We start from the raw sequence: 25,223 nt of genomic DNA, 5'->3' as shown, positions 1-25,223 counted from the left end.
CAAACAACAGGAATTTGTTTCTCACGGTTCTGGAGCCTGGAAGTCCAAGATCAAGGTCCCAGCAGACTCAGTATCTGATGAGAACTTCCTTACTGGCTCATTGATGGCCATCTTCTTGCTGTGTCCCCCACATGAGGGAAGGGGTGAGAGAGCTCTCTGGGGTCTCTTTTATAAAGGCACTAATACCAAAACGAGGCACCACTCTTACGATCTAATCACCTCCCAAAGTCCCCACCTCCTAATACCATCACTTTGGGGGTTAGGCTTCAACATATGAATGGAGAAGGGAAGACATAGACATTTAGGTCCTAACAAAAATGCATTACTGTTTACATATAAAGTGGCTAGTATTGTTTAGATGTACTCATTGATTGGTTAAAACAATAGGCTATTCGCTTAAATAAACTATATCCATTTTTGATTGATAAAATTTTGTAGGAAAGATTTGAACCAGTAAAGTTGAATTAAAAAGACAATAGAACATTAAGTAGAATAAGTACCAAGTAAATAATGTTGGTTCTTCTAGTGGCACAAAAATACCTAAAATGATCACAATACTGTAATTTTGCTAATATTCTACCAAAATAAACGTGTCCCCCAGTGAACAAGGGAGAGACATCTTCCCAAACGTTCTTGAGGTAGATGCCTGCTTTTAGAAGAGCCACCTTTACCCTACCCCACACAGCCCTGGAAAGGAGAAAAGGGATGGCAGCTTGTCCTATTGGTGATGTCAGGATATTGTGCCCTGATTTGACAGAAAGAGGTGAGCTGAGGAGCAGGTGCCTTTTGTTTTCCTGCTTTTTAAATAAATCTGTTAGTTTTCCAGTCGCTTTCTGATCTACATGGCAAAGGATGTCTCACTAATTTTACATTGTACATACTATAAATAAATAAATAAATAAATAAATAAACAAACAAACAAACAGCTAATAGGAAGAAAAAGCCATTCAACAAATATTAATATTGTAAAGAAAGCATTTTATTATAGTATTTAATGAAAATGAGGAGCAGTGTTAATACAAAATTCTTTCTCAAGCCCGTTGACAGACCCTCAAGCCCATTTTCCCCCTTTGAGTTCAGGAAGACACAAGTAAAACACTTTTGGAGGCACAAAAGACAAAAAGTTTCTTGTTAGGGTGTATCAGTAGTCCTGGAATCTGCAGCACCCCTTTGGAGGTCATACGACTAAGGCAAGGGGCAAGGAGGAGGGACCACACTTCCCTAAGGCGGTTTCTATAACCTCCATGGCGACGGTGACCAAGAATTTATTATGCAAACCATGACATGGTTGAGAGTGAGAGGACGCTGTTAATCACACCAGAACACCAGGTGCAACTGAATCAGGTATGGCAAACGACACACCCAATAAAAACAACCTTTGTAGCTCTAAGATATAAGGGCAAATCAGGCATTGGTCCATTGGTTCTCACTCCAATTTGGAAGATTCACTGCAATATAATTTTGCACCAGGAGTTTGTAAAAGGCCTAGGAAGAAGGCCCATGTGCTCTGGAAAATGCATATCTTATGTGTTTACCCTTTTAAAGGTAACTGTGGTTTGAACAGGTCAATTAAATAAAATTAAGATATACATTTTCCCCCCACAATTATCTTTTTAAGAATTTTAGTCATTTTCTTTCCAGAAAAGGAACGCACTCTAGAAGCAAATGCCTTCATCCCCTCCCTTTTTTAAAAGCACATAACTCCCCAAACTTATACATATAGCTCCAAGCTTATTTTTTTCCTACTGAATGTATTATCTATTGTTAATTGTGGTAAAATACACATAAAATTTACCATCTTAACCTTTTTCAGTGTAGAGTTCAGTAGTGTCAAATCTACTCATCCAACCCTGCCTTTGCAGATCAGATGATTAGCATCCTAATGAAAGGAATACTACTAGTAAATGCAATATGAGTTTGAACACAGGCTTATAGGCAACTAGAAATATTCCAAGATATTTAAAAGCAAAGGCAGCAATAGCATGGATTCCTCAGAATACGTAGAGTTCTCTAGATTTTAGCCTGTTAAGTTTCTCTCCTTGTTACTGTAGCAAGTCTTCTAAGCTATAAATTGGGAAGTTGAGCACCTGCCTTGCATAGAACAACATAATAAAGTTCAGCAGTTCAAGGGAAGCCATGAAGCCAAGATGGTTCTGTCATAGTGGAAAATATTATATTTTATGAAACAGTGTACAAACAATGTAAAATAATACTATAAACTATAGATTTATATTACTAGTCTTTTGAAAAAGATTTCTATAAATATGTCATGAATTTTAAATTCTAGGCCCTTCAAGCATTTTCTTTAAAATGTTCTGCATACGCTTTCCATATGATCGAGTCTTGAAGTAATATATCTGATCTTCAGAAGTGAAAATAGAAAAAAAAAGTGAAAATGGATTCCTAGTTATAAAGTAAATTCTTGTTTTCTTTGAATTACAAAATATTTTTTCTATCTTGTAAGTTAATGGTAAGTAAGTAAGCATATCACGTACTATGAATGACAACGAAAGGTCAGGACAAATATATTCATTGAGAAGGCCTTATAAAAGAATATACATTCATGTTTTGAAATAAAATATATGTAAAACCATGGCCAATGTTCAGCTAGCCAGGAAGTACCAGCCTGGACTCTGAGGCTATTTCTGAGAGGCCTGCCTTCTGAAGGATCAGTGTCTGTGTTCAATTGTTCAATATTTTGATTACCATCCCTACTTATAGCTCTATAGTTGTTCCAATCGTTCAATATTTTGATTACCATCCCTACTTATAGCTCTATAGAAGTACTAACTGATAAACATAAAAAGACAGCTCAGAAATATCAGACATGAAAAGACATTACAATTATCAACAGGCTGCTGTAGGAGAAACTTGAGTCTCTTGCTGCTACTTCAGCATTAAACATCATTAACAATAAAATTAAGAACTTGTCTACCAAAGAGCTTTCCTCAAAGACTCATGGGAGTACTGCTACACAAGAAATGCACGCCTCTAATTATTATTAAATGCAGGTGTTTCAAATAGTCTAGTTGCAATTTATAAAAAGCTATTATTTATTAAAGCAAAGTACTGCCCAGATATGAGCATCTCAGGGGGTCACTTGGCTAGTTGAAGACTGGGGTTTCGCTTGTAATTCAGTACATAATCATGACGGAAGGAAGAGCGGACAGTGCGATTCATCAGGGGCTGGAGGGGGCGGAAATTGTCCACCATTCTTTTCTCCTTCTCCCCCTCTGATGTGAAAAGCAGAGTCCGAAACTGCTCAAGCTAGAATAGAAGTAGGAAGCATAAAGAATTTCAATAGAGTAACAGCTTAACTTCATGAATAAATTACTTTCAGTTTTACAATTGTGAAACATTCTGCCAACAATACACAGAACAACTTATTTCTGGGTGGGAATGCCTTCTCTGCTGGACAGGGAATAAAATGTGTGGGAGGAGAGTGACAGATGGTGGTAAAGCCGATGAGGTACTTGGGGTCTGAAGACTGGGGGTCAAAGGCCCAGTCCCCCAAATATTGGCCATTTGCCAAGGACCAGTTACTTTATCTTTGATTCCAGGAGCCCCATCTTTAAGTGGGGAAAATAAGTAGCCTACAGGATAATATAGGGAAGAACTGATACCTATAGTAACAGTGCCAAAAATGTTTTGTTTCTTTAAAATGTAGCCGAATCATTAATACAATGTATTTTCATTGCTCCAGACTTGGGCATTGTGGGAAAGGTGGCGCATGTGAGTATCTTCTTAACAGGCAGTGGGATGCCCCCTGCCAGCACTGTCCAAGAGAACTTTCTGTGATGATGGAAGTGTCTTCTGCATGACTCATTACGGTAGCCACAAGCCACATATGGCTACTGAGTGCTTGAAATGTGGCCAGTGCAACTAAGGGACTGAATTTTTACGTATTTATTTATTTTTAATTTTTTAAGGTTTATTTATTTATTTTTTAGTAATCTCTATACCCATCGTGGGGCTCGAAATCACAATCCCGAGATCAAGAGTTGCATGCTCTACTGACTGAGCCAGCCAGGAGCCCTGTAACTGATTTTTTTTTTTAAAGATTTTATTTATTTATTAGAGACACAGAGAGAGGCAAAGACACAGGCAGAGGGGGAAGCAGGCTCTATGCAGGGAGCCCGATGTGGGACTTGATCTCGGGTTTCCAGGTTCACGCCCTGGGCTGAAAGCGGCACTAAACTGCTGAACCACCCGGGCTGCCCTGTAACTGAATTTTTAATCTGATTTTTATTTTAATGTACTTATATTTAAATTTAAATGGTGACATGTGACTGGTGGCTACTGGATTGGACAGTGCAGCTCAGATGAAAAGGAGCAGCCCCAAATCAAGGGCTCTTCTCTAACATGGCAATGGCATCATTCACCCCTTGGCTTTCTGAGCAACCATATTCTGGAACACTTGACTTCAAGCCAGGCCATAAAATCTTTTCACAGCATTTCTCCTCACTCAATCAGGCACACTGCAGCTATGGAGAGGACAGTGTGAAGGCACAGTAGGCAAGCATGTGAAGATTTGTTTGTATCAAAGACTTCAGGTCAAGTACAGCTGCAGAGGCAGGACTGTGACCAGGAGCAAGTACCAAACACGGTAACTATACATGCAAATTACACATATATCCTCATAAATTAATAATGTGTCCAAGTAGTTAAGATTTATTTTTATTCAGCTAATTGCAAGATTAGAAATAGCTCAGATATCAATAATAAGTTACATTAGATCTATAAAATGGACTATATCTAGTCACTAAAAGTGATGTTGGAGATAATGTTATGATCTATAAAATGTTCCACATACCATTGAGTAAAAAGAGGAACAAAATGGTAGGTACAGAATGATTCCACTTGGTTAAGAAATTTATGCATATTTGGGCAGCCCTGGGGGCTCAGCGGTTTAGCACCACCTTCAGCCCAGGGCCTGATCCTGGAGACCCAGGATCGAGTCCCATGTCAGGCTCCCTGCATGGAGCCTGCTTCTCCCTCTGCCTGTGTGTGTGTGTGTGTGTGTGTATGTGTGTGTGTGTGTGTGTATCTGTCTGTCTGTCTCTCTGTCTTTGTCACTCATGAAAAAATAAATAAAAATCTTCAAAAAAAGAAATTTATGTATATTTATACAGATAAAAGACCAAAAGGATTTATGTTTATCTGTATAGACAAACAACCAGAAGGATTTATCCAATGACCAACACTGATTGCGTTGACAGGTGACTGGGATTATAGATGGCAGCTAACATTTCTTTTCTTACTGAGTTTTCTGTGTTGAAATTTCATTTGAAACCTCCTCACATGGGCCACTGACCCTCTGATTTACTGATTTTACAGATTTATTTTTCAGTGTTAGGTCAATTTTTAAATATGAAGTATAGACACAGACTAAACGTATACGCCACCAAGCCCAGGCTTATGGACAGTTAAGCTCTGTATTTTGTCATTTGTTTTTGGTAGTTCTCATCACACAGATTTAAAACAATTATATGGTCTAATTTACTAGTTGCTTTCTTTAGGACTTCTGGTTTTGATATATAGTTAGAAAAGCTTCCTCCATTTGGAGGTATAAAAAGATTTCTCTATGCTTGTCCTAGCACTTTTATGGTGGAGTTTTTAACATTGAATGTATCTGGAATATATTCTTGTATGAGGTCTGAATGGTGGATCTAACTTTTCTCCCCCAAATGTCTAACAAGTTGTCCCTCAACAGCATTTATGGGAGACTCTCATCTTTTCCCCCATTGAAATGAGATGCTACCTTTACCACAAACTCAATTCTCATATGTACTTGGATGTATTTCTGAACTTAATCACTTTCTCCCCTCCAGTGATCTCTTTATTTGTCTGCCAGGGCCACACTACTAACTATTGAGGCTTTATAAATATGTGGATCTAATCAGCTCTCATTTCCTTTTTTTAAAAAGTATTTATTTATTTATTTATTTGAGAGAGAGAGAGAGAGAGAGAGAGAGAGAGAGAGATGGCCAGAGACAGCACGAGACAGGGCTCTATCCCAGAGGCAGGGCTCTATCTCAGGAGCCCAATATCATGACCCGAGCTGAAGTCAAACGCTTAGCTCACTGAGTCACCCAGGCGCCCCCCCACCCCCACCTCATCTCTCATTTTCTCTTTCAGAATTTTCCCTGGCTATTTATGCTTGTTCGTTTTTCTGCATGATTTTAGAAATAGCACATCTATCTAAAAATCCTATTGGCACAGTAAATGGACCATATCAAACTTATGGAGAATAAACAATGGAGAATAACAACTGAAGGAGAGGGGCACCTGGGTGGCTCAGTGGTTGAGTATTGGCTTTTGGCTCAGGTCGTGATACTGGAGTCCTGGGATCAAGTCCTACATTGGCTCCCTGCATGGAGCCTGCTTCTCCCTCTGCCTGTGTCTCTGCCTAGGTGTCTCTCATGAATAAATAAATAAAATTAAAGTAAAAAAAAAACAACTGAAGGAGAATTGATATCAAAGGCATCTTTATGCTGTCTTCTGATTTAATAGAATGGTATCAATTTTATGAATTCTTTTGTGTCCTTCAGAGATGTTTTAAGATTATATGCTAAATTTTCTTGTTAAGCCTACTTCAAGGCATTTTATCTTTTTGTTTCCATTATAAATAGTGTTCATTCTTCCATTATAACTTTATATCATTATATCCTTTAACTGATTGTGATTTATATATATTAAATGTATTGATTTCTATAAATTAGTATTATACCCCACTAATTACTGAATTACCTTATTTTTGAGGTAGTTTTTTTTTATTGTTTCTCTAATGTGTTTTTTCTTTTTTGGTGCAATCATATTGGCTACTTCCAGAACATAATACAAAATTGTATATGGTAATAATATTTCCATATTAAGCATACTATTTATTTTTGAACTGAGAGCTATCCCTTTTATCAATTTAGGGAAATATCCATTCATTTCTATTTTATTTAAACATTTAAGAAACTGAGGGTCCCCTGAGTGGCACAGTGGGTTGAGCATATGACTCTTGGTTTTTGCTCAGGTCATGATCTTGGGGTCATGGAGTCAAGCCTTGCAACTGGGCTAGGGCTCTGAGCTCAGTGAGTAGCCTGCTGAACTTTCTCCCTCTCCCTTTCCCCTCCCTGCACATGCACTCTTTCTCTCTCAAATAAATAAACCTTTTTTAAAAATTTAAAAACTGGGGATGCCTGGGTGGCTCAGCGTTTGAGGGTCTGCCTTTGGCCCAGGGCGTGATCCTGGAGTCTCGAGGTCAAGTCCTACATCGGGCTCCCTGCATGGAGCCTGCTTCTCTCTGCCTATGTCTCTGCCTCTCTCTCTCTTTCTCATGAATGAATAAATAAAATCTTTTTTAAACATTTAAAAACTGAATAGTGAATTTTGCTAATGCCTTTTAACATACAGAAATGATTATATGATTTTTCTATGTAGATTCACAGATATGATGAATTATATACTAATATCATTCCTAATAAGGAACCATTAAAAAAAAGGAACCATCCTTTTTTAAAAAAGATTTTATTTTTTAATTGTCAGAGAGCGAGCAAGAGAGCACAAGCTGGGGGAGCAGCAGGCAGAGTGAAAGGCAGGCTCCCTGCTGAGCGAGCCCAATGACAGCTTGTGCTCTCTTGCTCACTCTCTGACAATTAAAAAATACAATCTTTTTAAAAAAGGAAGCAAGCAAAAAAAAAAAAAAAAAAAGGAAGCAAGCAGTACACTAGAAGAAATAATACACTTCGACCAAGTAGTATGTATTCCAACAAAGTAAGGATGGTTCCTTATTAGGAATGATATTAGTATAATTCATCATATCTGTGAATCTACATAGAAAAATCATATAATTGGGCAGCCCTGGTGGTGCAGCGGTTTGGCGCCGCCTGCAGCCTGGGGTGTGATCCTGGAGTCCCGGGATTGAGTCCCACATCCGGCTCCCTGCATGGAGCCTGCTTCTCCCTCTGCCTGTGTCTCTGCCTCTCTCTCTGTGTCTATGAATAAATAAATTTTAAAAATAATAAAATTCTTAAAAAATAATAATAATAAAATTCTTAAAAAAAGAAAAATCATATAATCATTTCTATATGTTAAAAGGCATTAGCAAAATTCACTAGTTTTTAAATTTTTTAAAAAGATTTTATTTATTTATTCATGAGAAAGAGAGAGAGAGGCAGAGACATAGGCAGAGAGGAGTGAAAGGCAGGCTCCCTGCTGAGCAAGCCCAATGACATGGGACTCAATCCTAGGACCCTGGGATCATGACCTGAGTTGAAGGCAGATGCTTAACCAACTGAGCCACCCAAGCGTCCTTGTCTGCTAGCTTGTTTCTCATATATTGTTTTTGCTTTCTTTAAAATATATTCTTCAGAGGAGCACCTAAGTGGTGAGGTTGATTAAGCATTGGACTCTTGGTTTCAGCTCAGTTCATGATCTCAGGGTTATGGGATAGAGCCTTACATCGGGCTCCACACTGGGTGTGGAGCCTACTTAAGATTCTCTCTCCCTCTGCCCCTCGCTCTCTAAATTAAAAAATAAATCTTAATATATATATATATATTCTTCAATCTTTATTTTTTGATGCAAGATTTGATGGATGTTGGTATCAGCTATCCTGGCTTCATAAAAAAGATTTTAGAAGCTCTTGCTCTTGTGAAAATGCTTTGTAATTAATAAAAAGCCCATAGAGCAAGCATATACAAGTATTATTGTAGCTTAGTTAAATTATGAATTAGACAGGATTTTGTGCATTGACATAGTAATCACCACTTAAACTTTTTTTTTAAACTTAATTTTTAAAAAGAAAATAAACTCTGAAGTTCAAAACATCTGACTTAGAATTTCTGGACATTGTTGGATTCTGTCTTTATCCTGAAGTTCCAGAGCAAAATTTCCTTAGGATTTTAAAGGGTTTTGAGCACATTCATTTCCAGCCTTCATTCTTCCTTTTAAAAGGGTCTTGTTTATATAGAGATTCATATTTATATATAAAATACACAATGCATAAGACATATGTCATTGCCAAATATGAAAGTAAAAACCTTGTTTCCTCAATTTTAACTCTTCTCTCTAGTTGATTTGAAGCCTTCTCTAATTTATACCCAAATTTTAAGACAAGATGTTAGCACATTTTAATAAAAAATGTATAAGCATTACAAGATGTTAACAACTGATGCCAAAGTTGGAGCCCAGCCTTGTTTTAAAGGGACAGACTAGCATTTCCTCATACAGAAATGTGGAAAGAACATACCTGATCATGATCAACCTCTACGGGCTGCTTCTTAATGATCCAGGTGACAGACTCAGAGAGTGGAGGGGTAGTCAGGGACCCCGAGTAGGTCCAGTAATCTGGGCAGGCAGGCATCAGGCAGGAAGGATCGAATGACCCAAATTCCACAAGGGTGTCCTGGCCAAGAGAAGGGGTCACCGAAACTATCATTCAGCGTGAAAACCACTCAGGAATTGCAAGACAAGGCCCTGATTTCTGGGGAGGCTGGGGACCAGCACTGGTCCAGAGGAGTTACAGGTACCTCTGGGTGCTTAAGGACAGAATCACACCCATGCTTTGTTCCTACATATAATCCACTGTGCAAGGTTCTCTTTTTTTAAAAAAGAGACATAACAGATTTTAATTGAGACATAATTGACAACAGTATCATCCTGACAGTCCTCCACGGGAACACGGCAAAAACCACCTTCTCCACCCAGTCTAGTGAGTTTGCTGCAGGTGGTCTGCTCTGACCTCTTTGGGAGGCATCAGGTGGTAGCTGGTGCATGAACAAGGAGGCTCCTCTTTTTCAAGAAAAAGGAATAGAGTTCTCCTTTCTAAAACACAATGCAAATTCAGGGGAGCCAGGCCCCTGGGAGGAAAGGGGAGACAGAGAGGGGAGGAAAAAGAGGGAGGTGGAGGGGAAGAGGGAAAGAGGTAGTGGGGAGACAGCCAGGTGGGTGGAGGTGGGGGGAGAGAGAGGATATGGACCCCCAGGGAACAGCCCCTTTGGGATCCTGAATACTGGACAGTTAACCCTGGGGCCTGCACAAAGGTAGATCCTGAAGGATATGGGTAACTGTTCTTTACAGCTAGCCAAGCCAAGGTTCTGTCAGACTCTTCTCTGTCCCCTGCCTGTGAGAGGGCAGGTAGAGTCAACAGGGCTGCTCTGGGTGCTTCCACGGGGACTCAGAAGGAGCAGAGAAGGGGACAGCGCTGTGTTCCCGAGTCCCTGAGCGCTGGGGCATGGCAGCAAAACCAGAGGTCAGTGCCCACCAACAGAATCACTTCTGTGGCCTTCAAGGTGTCCCAGGGCCAGGGGCTCAACACACGCATCTTTTTTTTTTTTTTTTTTAAGATTTTATTTATTTATTCATGAGAGACACAGAGAGAGAAAGGCAGATAAATAGGCAGAGAGAGAACAGGTTCCATGCAGGGAGCCCAATGCGGGACTCAATCCCGAGACTCCACGACCACGCCCTGGGCTGAAGGCAGACGCCCAACCACTGAGCCATCCAGGGATCCCCCTCAACACACACATCTTAAGCGGCAAGTTGTCTTCTGGGGCAACTTTCAAAGTGCCTTGTCAAGGTCTCCACTCTGAGATCAAATGTAAGATATGTTTCAAGTGATTTAGGGAGAATAGTATTACCTTATGCTTGATTGATGGCAAGGTATCCACCAATTTCTGTAGTTCTTGGTGATGTTTGCCTAACTAAAGAAGGAGCAATGAGAAAATATTAAAAACAATTGACATTCACTTTTGAAATCGTAACAGAATGTGAATTAAAATTAGCCACCTGGTGATTACATAAAAACAAATCAATCACCCTATTTAAACTACACTTAAACTGGTAATTTAGATCACTATAAACATCACAGAATTAAAGTAGACACAAAACAAATGAGCAGGCTGTTTGCTGACAGGGTCAGCATGCCTGCAGGGAAAAGTACCCCTGCTCCATTTAGATATCAGTTCTTGTGTTGAAATTTTAATTAATTAAAATTAAAAATTGTTCCACAAAATAGCCACATTTCAAGAGCTCATTTACGTAATGTGGCTCATGACTACTCTATTGGACTGCATTTTTATACCATTTGAAATATATTCATAGCAATCTTGTATTTTAACCATTTTTTCTTTCTTGTTTTCTTAAATTGAAGTATAGTTGACACACAATGTTACAGTAGTTTCATGTGTACAACATAGTGATCCCACAAGTCAATCATTGTTTCTTTTTACCCCACTATAGTTAGATTTTTTTTAAAGATTTTATTTATTTATTCATGATAGACACACACAGAGAGAGAAGCAGAGACACAGGCAGGGAGCCTGACGTGGGACTCGATCCTCGGTCTCCAGGATCAAAACCCGGGCTGAAGGCGGCCTTAAACCGCTGAGAGGCTGCCCCTCAGATCTTAATATCACATTCTTACCTTTAAAAATACTCCTATTACAGCCAAACCATGTTCTTCTAGTGCTGCATCCTCAAAGTTTTCAAATTTGACTGCATTCCAATGCACCAAGTGCAGCTGAAACACCATTAAAAGCAGGTTTGACACAGGACCATACAGGATCACTCCAAAGCAAACAGCCCTATTCAACATATCATATTTTAACATGTTTCCTTGCCCAAAATAATGCCACTGAGAAAAGCATACACCAATCTGGTGCAAAATGAGATAGAAATAAATAGCAGGAAGAACTGCATGCAGGAACAGTAATTAATATTACTCTCTTTTTTTTAAAGATTGATTTATTTATCTTGGTGAGGGAGAAGGGGTTGAGGGAGAGGGAGAGACTCAAGCAGACTTCATTACTGAGTGTGGAGCCCAACATGGGGCTGGATCCCAGGACCCCGAGATCATGACCTGAGCCAAAATCTAGAGTTAGCCGCTCAACTGACTGAGCCATCCAGGTGCCCCTAATATTACTTCTGAATAGAGGGATTTATCTGGAGAAAAATAAAACGAATACAGCAAGGTGAGTAATAGTTCAGCGAGGGAGTAACGTCTGTCCATTCCCATTCTGATTTGCATTAAACCATCATATCAAAAATCCATTTGCATCTTAAGGAGGGATGTTTATATTGAGAGAAATAGATTCTCTCCATGGGAATTAGACAAGAGTTGAAGACAAATTTCTCTGAGGGATAACCACTTAAAACACATTTTTTTTTTTTTAATTCATGAGAGACACAGGCAGAGGGAAAAGCAGGCGCTTCACAGGGAGCCCGATGTGGGACTTGATCCCAGATTCCAGGATCACGACCTGGATCAGCCAAAGGCAGGCGCCCAACCGCTGAGCCGCCCAGGCTTCCCCACACGTGTTTCTTTTTAAGGTATCGTTTAAAACTAAATTAAGGGGAAAATTGTAAGAAGAAATTCTATTTCCCTTTGCATTTCCTATTCCTCCCTATAAATTATTTCTTGTCCATAATTCATAAATGCATCATCACCCAGTTTCCCAAATATACCCTCAAGGTCACAGTTCACTTGTTCGTCTCTCCTGAAATGGACCTTGCCTCCAAGTTCTGAGGCAAGAACTTTTATTTCAGTTTTTCAGAAATGCTTGTTAAATCTTGCTCTTTTTCTCTAATTTTATTGCCACAGCCTTCATTTAGGCTGCTACCAATTCTCACTTGGATTAATTCAACCTGGTAGCCCTGCATTGTTGCCTCGGTTATAACTTCAGGCTTTAATTTGAGCCTAGCTTAGAAGTAGCTTAACCATTGGGCCATCCAGGTGCCCCCCTGTTTTAGGATCTTTTTTTTTAAAGATTTTATTTATTTATTCATGAGAAACACACAGAGAGAGGCAGAGACATAGACAGAGGGAGGCAGGCTCCTCGCAGGGAGCCCGATGTGGAACTCGATCCCAGGACCCCAGGATTACACCCTGAGCCAAAGGCAGATGCTCAACTGCTGAGCCACCCAGGAGGCCCCTCCCCATTTTAGGATCTGAAGGTTCACTTCTGCTCTATCATTTGAGATGAGGGTAGATTATCATTTTTACACGTATAAACTGGGAATAATCAAATATGCCCAAGGGAGCTATTTCGCATTTATCGGAATCACCTGATTGTTCCTGAGACTGTCTTAAAAACTCAGCACTATCCCCACTTCACAGTTGTGACTGCTCCCAAGCTGCTCAACATACCTCTGCCGGGTAACATTTGCTGTCCACAGTATGCTCAGAGCCCCAAGCATCGATGGCCCCCCAGTGAAAATGGAATTGCTTCAGTCGGTAGTTGTCCTCCAGGGGTCCTCCCTTGATAACTGAAATGGCACATCCAACAATTCAGGGGACAGTTTTTCACACCATGGAGGGATGTGGGGCAAAGGCCAGATCTTTGGGTGGACCTTCTATATGAAGTGTCCTAAGTGGAGTGCACTGGATTAGATACAAGTGTATATAAACTTGATTTCCACAAAGTCAATACATGGATCAGGGCACAACCTGTACTCTGAAAGACACTGAGATTTAACTACACTCCAAGCTACCTACAACCGTTAAAAGCCAATTCTTGACTTATTTTTATATTCTATATTTACTGAGCCCACTTTTTTTTTACAGGGACATGAAATAGTGTAAGGGTTTTATTATCAAAGTCTTGTAAAACATTTTTAGAAACTGTACATCAACATGGCAGACTGTAGCCTTACTGTATTTTTTACCGCACAAAAGTGAAGCTTGAAACTCCTGTAACTAAGAAAACAGTTGCCTAACTATTTTGCATTTCACGTGGGATCACTGTATGGATTAGATTACTATGGCAGTAATACTAACAAATTCATTGGTTTTATGCTTGAGATCAAATAAAAAGTATATTATAAAGTAGATCTGTCTTATTTTAAAAGCTTAATGAAGGTCAGTTTAAAATGTACTACCCCCTTTTTGCAACACTGAGATGACAACAAATTAATAAAAGGATGGAAAACTGAAAATCAGGGCAAGAGATAACTTTCTTTTACAGATGGACTCAGGGTAGGCAGATGGCTTTCACTGATGTAGAGGTGAAATAAATTATTTCAAGAAAAAAAAATTCCAAACACCTTAATGAAAACATATACAACTCTACTTCAGAATACATTTTTTTTAGACTTTTTATTTATTTATTCATGAGAGACACAGAGACAGAGAGAGGCAGAGACACAGGCAGGCTCCATGCAGGGAGCCTGACGGGACTCGATCCTAGGTTTCCAGGATCAGACCCTGGGCTGAACCGCTGAGCCACCTGGGTTGCCCTACAACTCTACTTCAAATTATGCTATTTACTTACCACCAAAGACAGTTTCATTTGAAATCTTGTTTCTATAATTAAAGGCTAGTAGGCCATCCCAAAATGTGAACGCATGTATAAGCTTTTAAAGTTAAACAAAAACCACAATTTGACCACAAGGCTTAAAGGATGATCTCTTTCAAATGTTCATTTTCTGATGTAACTATAGTAATGCTAATTTGTCATGTCAGCAAACAAGACCGTAAGTAGATCCATCATGTTGGAGGATTTTAATAACATTTAGGATATTCCCACCACAATTAACATGGAATCAGTGCATCTCCTATATGGCTCTATTACTGCAATGAGTCAAAATCTAGAAATATGATAATTGAACTTAATATAAGGAGATCATACAACATAAACAATCTATGCCTTCTGTAGATACACGAAGCATTTGTTTTGTTATGAAGCAGCGCCAGAAGAGTAAAACCGCTTGGTTACACAATCAGATTTCACCCTGTCAAGAACTGGTTACTCCTGAATCATTTTCCACAAGCTTTACAATGTAAATAGCTAATATCAGTATCAGCTATGTAACCATTATAACTCAGAGCTGTATTCATCTAGGTTTGAGACGAACAAATGCAGCATTAAGAAATCACACAAAGGAACGGCACTGGTGCATGAATCCAGTTGGCTCCCCCAAGGAGGCAATATTTGGCCACTCACAATCATGTCTTCTTCAAGATGATCATCTCCATTCACTTTGGATTCTCTTAGTGAATCACCAGTTCGCTTTCCCACAGAACATTCTTTTGTTTTAGGGCAACTTGGTTCTATTGGTTTCTTCTTTTCTCTCTTTCTTGCTGTCATTCCCTTGTTCCTCCTCATCCTAATGCCATGTGACTTTTACATCTTTGTCACTCTCTGATTTTTCATTCCTGATCATCCTTTTCCCTATCTTTCCTTTTCTTCTTCTTTCTTGTTGATTTTTCTCCATCTCTGCTTCTTTCTTTGTCTTTTTCTTTCTTCTTCTCCTTTTTGTCTCCTAAGGGATGATGAGAAAGATACTTTCCTTTTAGGCGACCCAGGCTTTTTACGAGATCTTGTGCCACTCATACTTCACTGTTGTCTCTCTCTGCTTGTACTTCTGGAATGTCTGGCTGTGCTATAACTTTTTGGTGGTGTTTTGGAACGGTCCTTTTCTTGATCTTCTTTCTTTTTGTCCCTGGCTTTTGGGGTGCTCCTTGACCTACTTCTCTCTCTGGAATGAGATCTCGGTCTTGGACTTCTGAATCATCACCTACTCTTTGACTTAGAATGTGATCTCCCTCTTGATCTGCTTCTTGATTGCCTGTGCCTAGAAGATGAGGGAGTTCTCCTCTTCCTAGAACATGATCTTGACCTTGAGTTACTGTACCCATTTTTTAAGTGCAATAAAATGCAAATTTCTCTTAGCATATTTATCCAATCCAAACTCCTAAAACTGGGCAGCCCTGGTGGCTCGGCGGTTTAGTGCCGCCTTCAGCCCAGGGCCTGGTCCTGGAGACCCAGGATCAAGTCCCACGTCAGCCTCCCTGCATGGAGCCTGCTTCTCCCTTTGCCTGTGTCTCTGCCTCTCTCTCTCTCTCTCTCTCTGTCTCTCATTAATAAATAAAATCTTAAAAAACAAAAAACTCATAAAACTGAAATATGGGGACAAAAGCTATGCCCTTTCTTTTTTACACATTGATACTTTTTTTTTCTTAAGTAAACTCTGCACCCAATGTGGGGCTCCAACTCACGACCCTGAGATCAAGAGTTGGTTGCTCTACCAACTAAGCCAGCCAGGTGCCCCTTGCTTTTCAATTTTGGAAGATACTAGTGTTTCTCTCCCTTTCATTGAAATGGAATAAAAAATTTACAAGTGAAAAATTATCACCTATCTCTCTTTGAACAAAGTGAACAATGTGAGTCATCCACACTCTACCACTGGCCTCACCATGTTGGATAATACGTACCTTCTGTTTAGAGTTTTCTAAACTAGTGAAATCAATACATTAAATGCAAAATATTGAGAAAAAAATGAGATTTTAAAATCAGCCTTCTTTGGGCTTTGGGTTGTGCTGATTTTTTTTTCTTGAATTTGTTAACACATATTAATTAGTTCCTCATTTCTTCCATCTAATCCAACCCTGGTGATGTCTGTCCATGGTTAAACCAATACATCAGCATAAAGCCCACCCATTTCATCTATCTTAGTGATATTTAGAGTTTCTTGCATCATTAGTTGAATTTTATGTATGACTACAGCAATCTCAAGGACCAAATACATTGGATATGTCATGCACTAGTCTGCTATCTTACTGCCTTTTGAAAATATTTTACATAATTTCTCCTTTAAAAAAAAAGTTTTCAAAAAGGTGAGCAAAGACACCAATGACCACTTTTTTTTGAAGGGCAGGGGAGGTAGAGAGAATAATACCATATGATTCACTAAATTAATAGGAGGCACGCTGAAATAAAAAATTAAATATCTTCCAAAAACTTGTTTTTCTATGCCAGCTCCATATTGTGAGCTTGACTTTGGCAAATATTTAATCTGATCTGTTTCATGAAATTGAAGTTCTTGTCCTAAGTTAAGATACCTCAACCACAGCCCAGTGTGAGACCCAGAGCAAGAGTACCCAGGTAAGCGGCATCAGATTCCCCATCTCTGGGCATGGTGTGCAGAACTCTCCATGTACCACCTCCTGCCTACCTCAGGACTTGCTTGTTTCTTCCTTCTTGCTCTTTACACAGTAAGACCTAATACAAACATGGCACTGCCTTGAACTTCCACCTCCTCATGGACTGCCCAGGTGTCACCTCTGCCAGGAAGCCTTCTCCCACCAGACCCCACTTGAACACTTCCCTAATGGCACTTAGCACTCTGCATTAGTATTGTCTCTTCAAGGGGATGTCTCCCCACCATGCGATAAGCTCCCTAAAGGCAGCAACCATCCCTTCTTCCTCTTTCCATTCTGAACACCTGGCAAGTGCCTGGCACTTAGAAGATCAGCAATGAAATCAGAAACTAAAGAAGCAGACTGCCAACTGTCTGTTGGGTTTGCTAATTGAAGTATCACTGGTTTCTTCAGCAAGAGTGAGGAAAAGGGTGGGGTCAGGTGGGGCAGAAGTGAGAGGGGTGAAGTGGAGTCAGCAAGAAACAGGCACAGAGGGGAGACAGAAGGTAGTAAATTAGAAAGTAGAGTAGTCATAAGACATATCAAACAAATATATACTTATTAGAGGTTGTTGACACTTTGTTCTTTCAATTTTCTAAGATGAGCAAGGATTAAACTTGTAAAAAATTAGATAACAAATATAAAATACCCAGCCTAGCACTGGGCCTATGGTGAACAAGCTACGTAATGTTCACTCCCTTATTTTGCTTTTATTTTTTTTTTAATTTTTATTTATTTATGATAGTCACAGAGAGAGAGAGAGAGAGAGAGGCAGAGACATAGGCAGAGGGAGAAGCAGGCTCCATGCACCGGGAGCCCGACATGGGATTCGATCCCGGGTCTCCAGGATCGCACCCTGGGCCAAAGGCAGGCGCCAAACCGCTGCACCACCCAGGGATCCCCCTTATTTTGCTTTTAATGTGGAGGTGAAGGAGCTAGCAAAGGAAGGGATGATGAAGGAAAAGACCCATACAAATCCAACTAAATGCAAGGAAATGGGCATGAAATGTTCTGGGGTAATGGAAATATTTTAAAAATTGGACTGTCCTACGCTATAAATTTGCTAAAAATCATTACATTGTTTTCTATAAAAAAGTAAAGGCAGGACCAAAATTAGGAAGGAGAACTTTTTAAAAAAAAATTTTTTTTTTTTTTTATGATAGTCACAGAGAAAGAGAGGCAGAGACAGAAGCAGGCAGAGGGAGAAGCAGGCTCCATGCACCGGGAGCCCGACGTGGGATTCGATCCCGGGTCTCCAGGATCGCGCCCTGGGCCAAAGGCAGGCACCAAACCGCTGCGCCACCCAGGGATCCCGGAAGGAGAACTTCTAATGTCTGTGGAAGCATGCTTCCTGGGTTTACCAGTGATGCCCTATAAAAGTGTTAAGTGACCTAAGATGCAGCAGAAAGCACCCTTAGGAGAACAACAGGACTCATTTCTTCCTCTCTTCGAGGCCTGGTGACATAGCCAATGAGAGAGAGTACTTTCAGAGGAGGTGAAATTAGAGATCATTCATGCGCTTCAGCCCAGGCATAATTTAGTGCCCTTCCCCACAATATTTTCTATCCCTCACATACACTCATTAAAAAATTGAACTGTGTCCTACTCAGGGGAGCCAAATAACAAAACAATACCCAGCGAAGGGCAGTGGTATGAGATGCTCACATACCTTCTCTTATTTTCCTTTAAATTTCTGTAAGGTTGGTGGTGATGTCCCCTCTTTCATTTCTGATTCTAGTAATTTGAGTTTTATTTGTTTTCCTTGGTCCACCTATCTAAAAGTTTATCGGGTTTGTTGATCTTTCTGGAGAACCAACTTTTGACTTCACTGATTTGTGCTCTGTTCTTTATTATGCCCTTCTTTGTGTTTGCTTTGGGTTTAGTTTGCTCTTCTCCTTCTATCCTTAAAGCTAGGTTATTGATTTGAGAAATTTCTTCTTCACCAATATAGACATTTTCATGTCTAATTTCCCTCTAAGCACTACTTTTGCTGCATCCCATAAGGTTTGGTATGTTTCCTTTTTGTCACATACCTTTCCCAAACCCTTTCCTTGCATACCTTATCCCGAGTCTTTGTAAAGCACACTGCAGCAGCATTTCCTAACTTTTAAAAAATTTATAGACATTGATATTTATTATCTCCTTTCTTTTCTAGAGTTAGAATTGGTTCTTGCCTTTCTTCGTTTCTAGGAAGTCTTTGCTCTCTTTTTCTTTATGTTTTATGTTCATTCACTCTTTCTTCCTCTTTGCTATGAATTATTTTGCAACAGCATGGAGAAATAGCAATGAAGAATAAGCAGGAAATAGCAGGCAGTCACTGAAATGTGGAAAAAGAAAGAGATAGAGAAAGTTAGGTACTTATCAAAGGTTAATGGTATCTTAAAGAAAATGATTATTAAAGCATAATAAAAAGGGGTTACCTATTTTGGTCTTTCCTAACAAAACAAGTGGAAAATTAGAAGCCTCTCTACAATTTTTCTTGTATATTTTGTAAAAACAGTGTGACACTGACACACCTAGGAAAGGTAACATCAAGGAATGATTTAGTTAGTTGTGTTGGGGGGTATCTTATGAGTTATTATGAGGAAAATGCAGGTCATTTGTTTTCCACCTGAGATTGACCAAGCAAATGGTTAGATAAGAATTCTTGAGTCTAAAAAATAAAACGGAAAGCTATTTGCTTTGAATGATCTGGAGATTAACTTACTTGGTTAAGAAACTTACTGAACAACTTCCCATAATTTCCAACTCAGTGAACCAATCATATATTGGAAACACACAGTCTCTACTGGCAAGGTCAATAGAAGACTGACCAACATTTAGGATCCTCAGAAGAAAAAAAAGAAGGTTGCCAGGTACCTAGAGAGCATTATTTAGACTTGAGAGGATTACTGCTCATCCCGAGTGCACGTATGAGAGTTGGTGTTTACAGACTAGGTCTGCCCACTAGTCTAGTTGGCAGGAGTAATGGTAGAACTCGACAGTGACAAGGGAAGTTCATCATCATGCAAGATGGTCATCTGGATCGTAGGAATTTAGGTTGTTGTTCTGAAGATTTCTGGAATTCTTATATGTAATGTAATATTATAGGCTTCCAGTTAAGATGGGGCATACTAAAGGGTTTTGGAAAAATTAGGAAAGATACTAGTAAATCTGAGAGGAAAAGGAAATAATTCCCATGGGAGGAGCAGTCTGTTTGAGGCTGGGCCAGAGGGCCGTGTCTAAGTATCAGAGCATCACTAGAAAAATGCAAAGAGAACCAAGATGCACTTGAGAATCCTAGAGCCAGGATAGATACAGGAGGGAACACTTCTATTTATGCATGAGGTTACACTTTTGACTTCATGCATTCATACTTTCACAGGCTCATCTTCTCATATTCATAAGAGAAAACTAATTTCCTAAAAGGTTTGTCAGTCTCAGCTCTAATGATATTTGAGGCTGGGTAACTCTTGGTGAGTACTGTCCCATGTACTGTAGTTTTTCCTCAGCAGTTTGACTTTCACCTATAAGATGTCAGTCACACCACTCCCCCACCCCACCCCACCCCTGCAAGTGTGACAACTGAAAATGCCTACACATATTGCCAAGTACCCCCAGTCCTAGGGGAGGAAGAGGGGGCAAAACTGCCACTGGTTGACAACTACTCTTTAAGATATACTATTTCAAATAATAATCATTTCAGACTAAGACTACTTGATGCCATCAAATTTGGCTTGAAAAAAAGAAGAAAAAGAAAAAGGAAACCTACATGAAATTAATCACATTCTGTGTTCAATAGACACAGAGATAAACTCTGGGATAAACTAAGAAATCATTCAGATTAGTTTATACCTGGGTAATCGAAAAACAGAGAAGATTCTAAAGCAATATAATATTTGGGTTTGAAAATCTCTTTTAAATTGTGTTTCTGATAAACTAGGTAACACCTTTTAATCAACAAAATTAACAGAATGTGAGTTTTTATTTTTCTGTGTAGAACTAGTTGTCAAGACTTTAACTTCATGCACACATGAATATTCTTCTTGCCCCATTTCAAAGGTATTGCAACTGCTCACTTACATCTAAATAGTAGTACTATTTAATGTAAAAGTATCTTGTAAAGTCAGTATCAGAGAAAATTAGTACATATTCAATACATACAAATTTCAGGCAAAGCTCTAATTTCAAAACCTATCTCCTATCTATACATAGCAATATACATACTTATTAATAAATACTACCTTTACTAGAAGAAAATATTTATAAAAACTAGGAGGGATTTTTTTTTCAAATGTTAAAAAAGTAAATGCAAAGAGTCCCATGCCACTGCTCAAAGAGGTCCACGTTCCCATGGAGGCAGTGTGGTATGGCCTGTGCTGATGCTGACACGATGTCTTGAACTCCAGACAAGACCACCAGTCTGGCTCTCACCTGATTTATCTGTGGAATCTTCAAATTCCACGAGGAAAGAGTACCCGTTATTCCAGACATGGAGGCAGGTGGTCGGGTCGTAAGAGACGGTAAGTGGTTTTAAGGCAGGATCAAAGACGCTGTCCCTCCACCGGATGTTGATGGGCGACTGGCGCTCGCCCACCGGGACCAGGTCCACGCTCTCCCAGAGCGGGTGCACTAGGAGAAAGCACATCGGGGCTTATGGTCAAGACGTCCGCTATACGGGATCACACAGTGGGCGATGCCAGTCGTGGGGGCTGCCGAGGCTGATGGAATCGAAGCCCGAGGGATCAGCCACGTGGGGGCTGATGGAACCGACCAAGGCCGCTCAGAGCAGCGGGCACAGGGGCAGCCTGCTGCGTCGTCAGCGCAGGCAGCTCGGCCCACCCTCTCGGCTCGCCTAAACCAAGCACTGCCCGGCCTTGTGCCAACAGTAGGACGTGCCAACAGTAGGACGGGTGCAGATGAGCACCGTGGGGAAGGAGCGTGGTCTCCAATGAGGCTCTTTCCTTTCCCGATAATTTTCTGAGCCCCACCCACCAACCCAGGTTTACATGCAAATACAGAGCCATGCAATTTTCCTTCGCGGATTTCTTTTCAACAAAGGCCATGGGGGAAGAGGAGGAAGAAGTTTTGGAAAGCAAGTGTTCACCAAAGCACTCTACGTTTTTCATTGCTTGGCTAGGAGAAATAAAGGCTTGCGTGGCATGCGTCTGTAATTTAGCTTGCAATTTTGAAGATTTCTGGATTTATCCAATTATTGTGTTATATTATTATAGGCTTCCAACTGAGATGAGGGCAACACTCTAGGGTTTTGGAAAAATGAAGGAAGGTACTGATGATTCTGGGGAGGAAAAGGAGTGATTTCTTCTTAGTTTGACACATGCTTACCTTACGAATAACACTGCCACTCATTTTACCACCAAAAAAAAAAAAAAAAGTTTTTTGGGGGGTTGGGGGCGAATAGCAAAGCATGACAATCTGGAACAAGTAAGCTATGGTAAAACCACAGACAAGTCCAGAGAGCAAAGGAGAGGGCTGCTCCTTTACAGAGTGAAGGAGGAAGCTGGGAAGGCCTTTAGAAACAAAAAATCCACTGGAGGAATCTGGGAGCTGGAAATATAGCGGCTTCTCATTCATGGCCTGAGTTGTAACTGTTTCTCACTGGCTGAGCTCTTGCTGGGGAAGAAGGGGCAGGCTTCCTTCCTCAGGCTGAGACAATGTATTAGTAGCTGAAGTAGTGTCCCAGTGCAGTGTTTATTTCTTCCTGTTGGGTCTGCAACTGACTAGGAGAGCTCCTGACTCCACTACAGGTTAAGGTGTACACACGGAATTGTCCTGATTTTCCTACAGAGGGTCAAGCACCGGGTCTTCATAGTAAGTCCTGGATAAATCTCAGTGGATTACCTGTAATGCACATAGAGCTGTTGAGACATCCATGCATGATGGATAGAACTACATGCATAATTTGGGGTGCCCCTGTGCTCTGCCCCTTAGGAGCACCACAGATGGGCAAAACCAAGACCAATAGGAAAACCAGAAGAAATGTGTTTCAAGATAAATCACTACCAATGACACTCTGTACCTCACTCCACTGCTAAGAGCCTAAAGATTTGAGAAAGTGATGAGGTAGTTGCCACTCAGTCAATCTCCCATGTGTCTAGTGGGGTCTCTGACACTCCACTTGTCTTTTTTCTTTTTTGTTTTTTAAGATTTAATTTATTTACTTGAGAGAGAGAGAGAGAAAGAGAGAGCACAAGAGTGGGTGAGGGGCAGAGGCAGAAGCAGACTCCCTGCTTTGCAGAGAGCCTGACATGGGGCTCCACCCCAGGATCCTGAGATCACCACCTCAGCGGAAGGCAGATGCTTAACTGACTGAGCCACCCAAGGCTCCTCGACCCTCCACTTTTCATAAAAAATAAATAAATAAATAAATAAACAACAGAAATACACCCCTGGTTTACTCTTAGAGAGAAGACATCTCTCTTATTGAGGTAGCTGCCCCAAATTCATAAATTGGAAATTCAAGATCTTAGCCTCATCATTTTTGCAAAAAGTGCCCCAGCACTATAGACAAAGCATTCCGGCAGTTGCCAGAACAGTGATTCGTAATGGAGGGAGCAATTCTGTTCCTAGGGGTCATTTAGTAATGTCCAGAGACATTTTTGGTTGTCACAGCTGGAGATGGGTCCTACTTACACCTAGGGGTAGAAGCCAGGGATGCAGCTAACTATCCCACAATTCATAGGAGAGGCACCCACAGGACAGAAATGTCTGGCCACAAATAGTGCAATAATACCGAACTTGAGAAATCTTGGTCTAGAGCTAAAAGCTATAGGCAGATACAACAGAGTATTCTCTTTTTCTTTTTCCTTTCTCATATAATGCAGTACTCCCATCTCTAGAGAAGTCTGAACCCAACGTCTTTGGTATTTTCCCTTAGTGTAAAAGAACTGGTGAAGGACAAGAACTTATTTTAGAAAAGAATGACAACTTTCCGTTCATAAATCCTGAGTGAAAAGTACATACAAATGGGTGCAAGGCATGGGGATCCCTGGGTGGCTCAGCGGTTCGGCGCCTGCCTTTGGCCCAGGGTGTGGTCCTGGGGTCCCGGAATCGAGTCCCACGTCAGGCTCCCTGCATGGAGCCTGCTTCTCCCTCTGCCTGTGTCTCTGCCCCCCTCTCTCTCTCTCACATGAATAAATAAATAAAATCTTTTAAAAAAATGGGTGCAAGACAGTCACAATCTGATTACAATGCAAGTTCCTTGCAGACAGGAGCCATATCTTCCTCCTCTTTTTGTTATGCTGTAGTGCCTTATTCAATTTATGTCCTTCAATTTTAGTATTGATTATCCATCTGCTATTGTTGGGATTAAAAGCTGTATTTCATTACTTGTGTGATATTTTCTAAACTTCTAGAAACGCCTGGAACAGCCCTGATTCAGTTGTACTATATTTTGTTCTGACTTTTAAAATTTTAGTCTCAGTCTGGTTAACATACAGTGTCGTATTACTTTCAAGTGTACAAGATAGTGACTCAACAATCCCGTACACAGGATGCTGTACTCATCATGACACGTGCCCTCCTTACTCCCCATCACCTATTTCACCATCACCTATAGTTAAGAGTCTCTTGGTTTGGGATGCTTGGGTGGCTTGGCGGTTGAGTGTCTGCCTTCAGCCCAGGGCATGATCCTGGAGTCCCGGGATCAAGTCCCACATCAGTCTCCCTGCATGGAGCCTGCTTCTCCCTCTGCCTATGTCTCTGCCTCTCTCTGTGTCTCTCATGAATAAATAAATAAAATCTTTTTTAAAAAAAAGAGTCTTTTGGTTTATCTCTCTCTGTCTCCTTTTTACCTTTGCTTATTCGTTTTGTTTCTTAAATTCCACACCGGAGTGAAATCATATGGTATTTGTCTTTCTCTGACTGACTTATTTCACTCAGCATTATACTCTCTAGCTATATCCATGTCATTGCAAACGGCAAGATTTCATTCGTTTTTAGACTGAATAATATTCCATTGTATATATATACCACTTCTCCTTTATCCACTCATCTATCGATGGACACATAGGCTGCTTCTACAATTTGGCTACTGCAAGTAATGCTGCAATAAACATAGGGGTTCATGTATCCATTTGAACTAGTGTTTTTGTATTTGGGGTGCAATTACTGGATTGTAGGGTAGATTCCTTAATGTTTTGAGGAGTCTCCATATCGTTTTCCACAATGGCTGCACCAATATGCATTCTCACAACAGTGCAAAAGGGTTCTTTTTTCTCCACAAACTCACCAACACTTGTTGTTTTTCGTCTTACTGATTTTAGCCATTCTGACAGGTGTGAGGTAAAATCTCATTGTGCTTTTGAGTTGATTT

The 25,223-nt window shown here is 40.3% G+C and overlaps 1 protein-coding gene and 1 pseudogene across 12 annotated transcripts in view; both read right to left on the bottom strand.

Annotated features, from left to right (window-relative positions):
• Window positions 1-957: 957 nt before the first annotated feature.
• The window catches only part of CA5B (carbonic anhydrase 5B), a 131,751-nt gene continuing 107,485 nt past the window's right edge, over window positions 958-25,223 (bottom strand). For 9 of the 12 annotated variants that reach the window (XM_072743723.1, XM_072743725.1, XM_025997538.2 and 6 more), the window contains 6 exons: window positions 21,323-21,520; window positions 13,139-13,257; window positions 11,417-11,512; window positions 10,632-10,694; window positions 9,242-9,397; window positions 958-3,267 (listed from right to left, as the gene is read on the bottom strand). In XM_072743723.1, coding sequence (XP_072599824.1) covers window positions 3,097-3,267; window positions 9,242-9,397; window positions 10,632-10,694; window positions 11,417-11,512; window positions 13,139-13,257; window positions 21,323-21,520 — 803 coding nt within the window. In that variant the 3' untranslated portion in view covers window positions 958-3,096. The remainder of the gene's footprint in view (window positions 3,268-9,241; window positions 9,398-10,631; window positions 10,695-11,416; window positions 11,513-13,138; window positions 13,258-21,322; window positions 21,521-25,223) is intronic. The other 3 variants (XM_072743726.1, XM_025997543.2, XM_025997541.2) reach the window with 2 other exon arrangements.
• Window positions 14,575-15,796, bottom strand: LOC112919151 (uncharacterized; annotated as a pseudogene).

The sequence above is a fragment of the Vulpes vulpes genome, chromosome X (genome assembly GCF_048418805.1).
Source record: "Vulpes vulpes isolate BD-2025 chromosome X, VulVul3, whole genome shotgun sequence".
Lineage (NCBI taxonomy): Eukaryota > Metazoa > Chordata > Mammalia > Carnivora > Canidae > Vulpes > Vulpes vulpes.
This window is presented reverse-complemented; position numbering and strand designations above follow the sequence as displayed.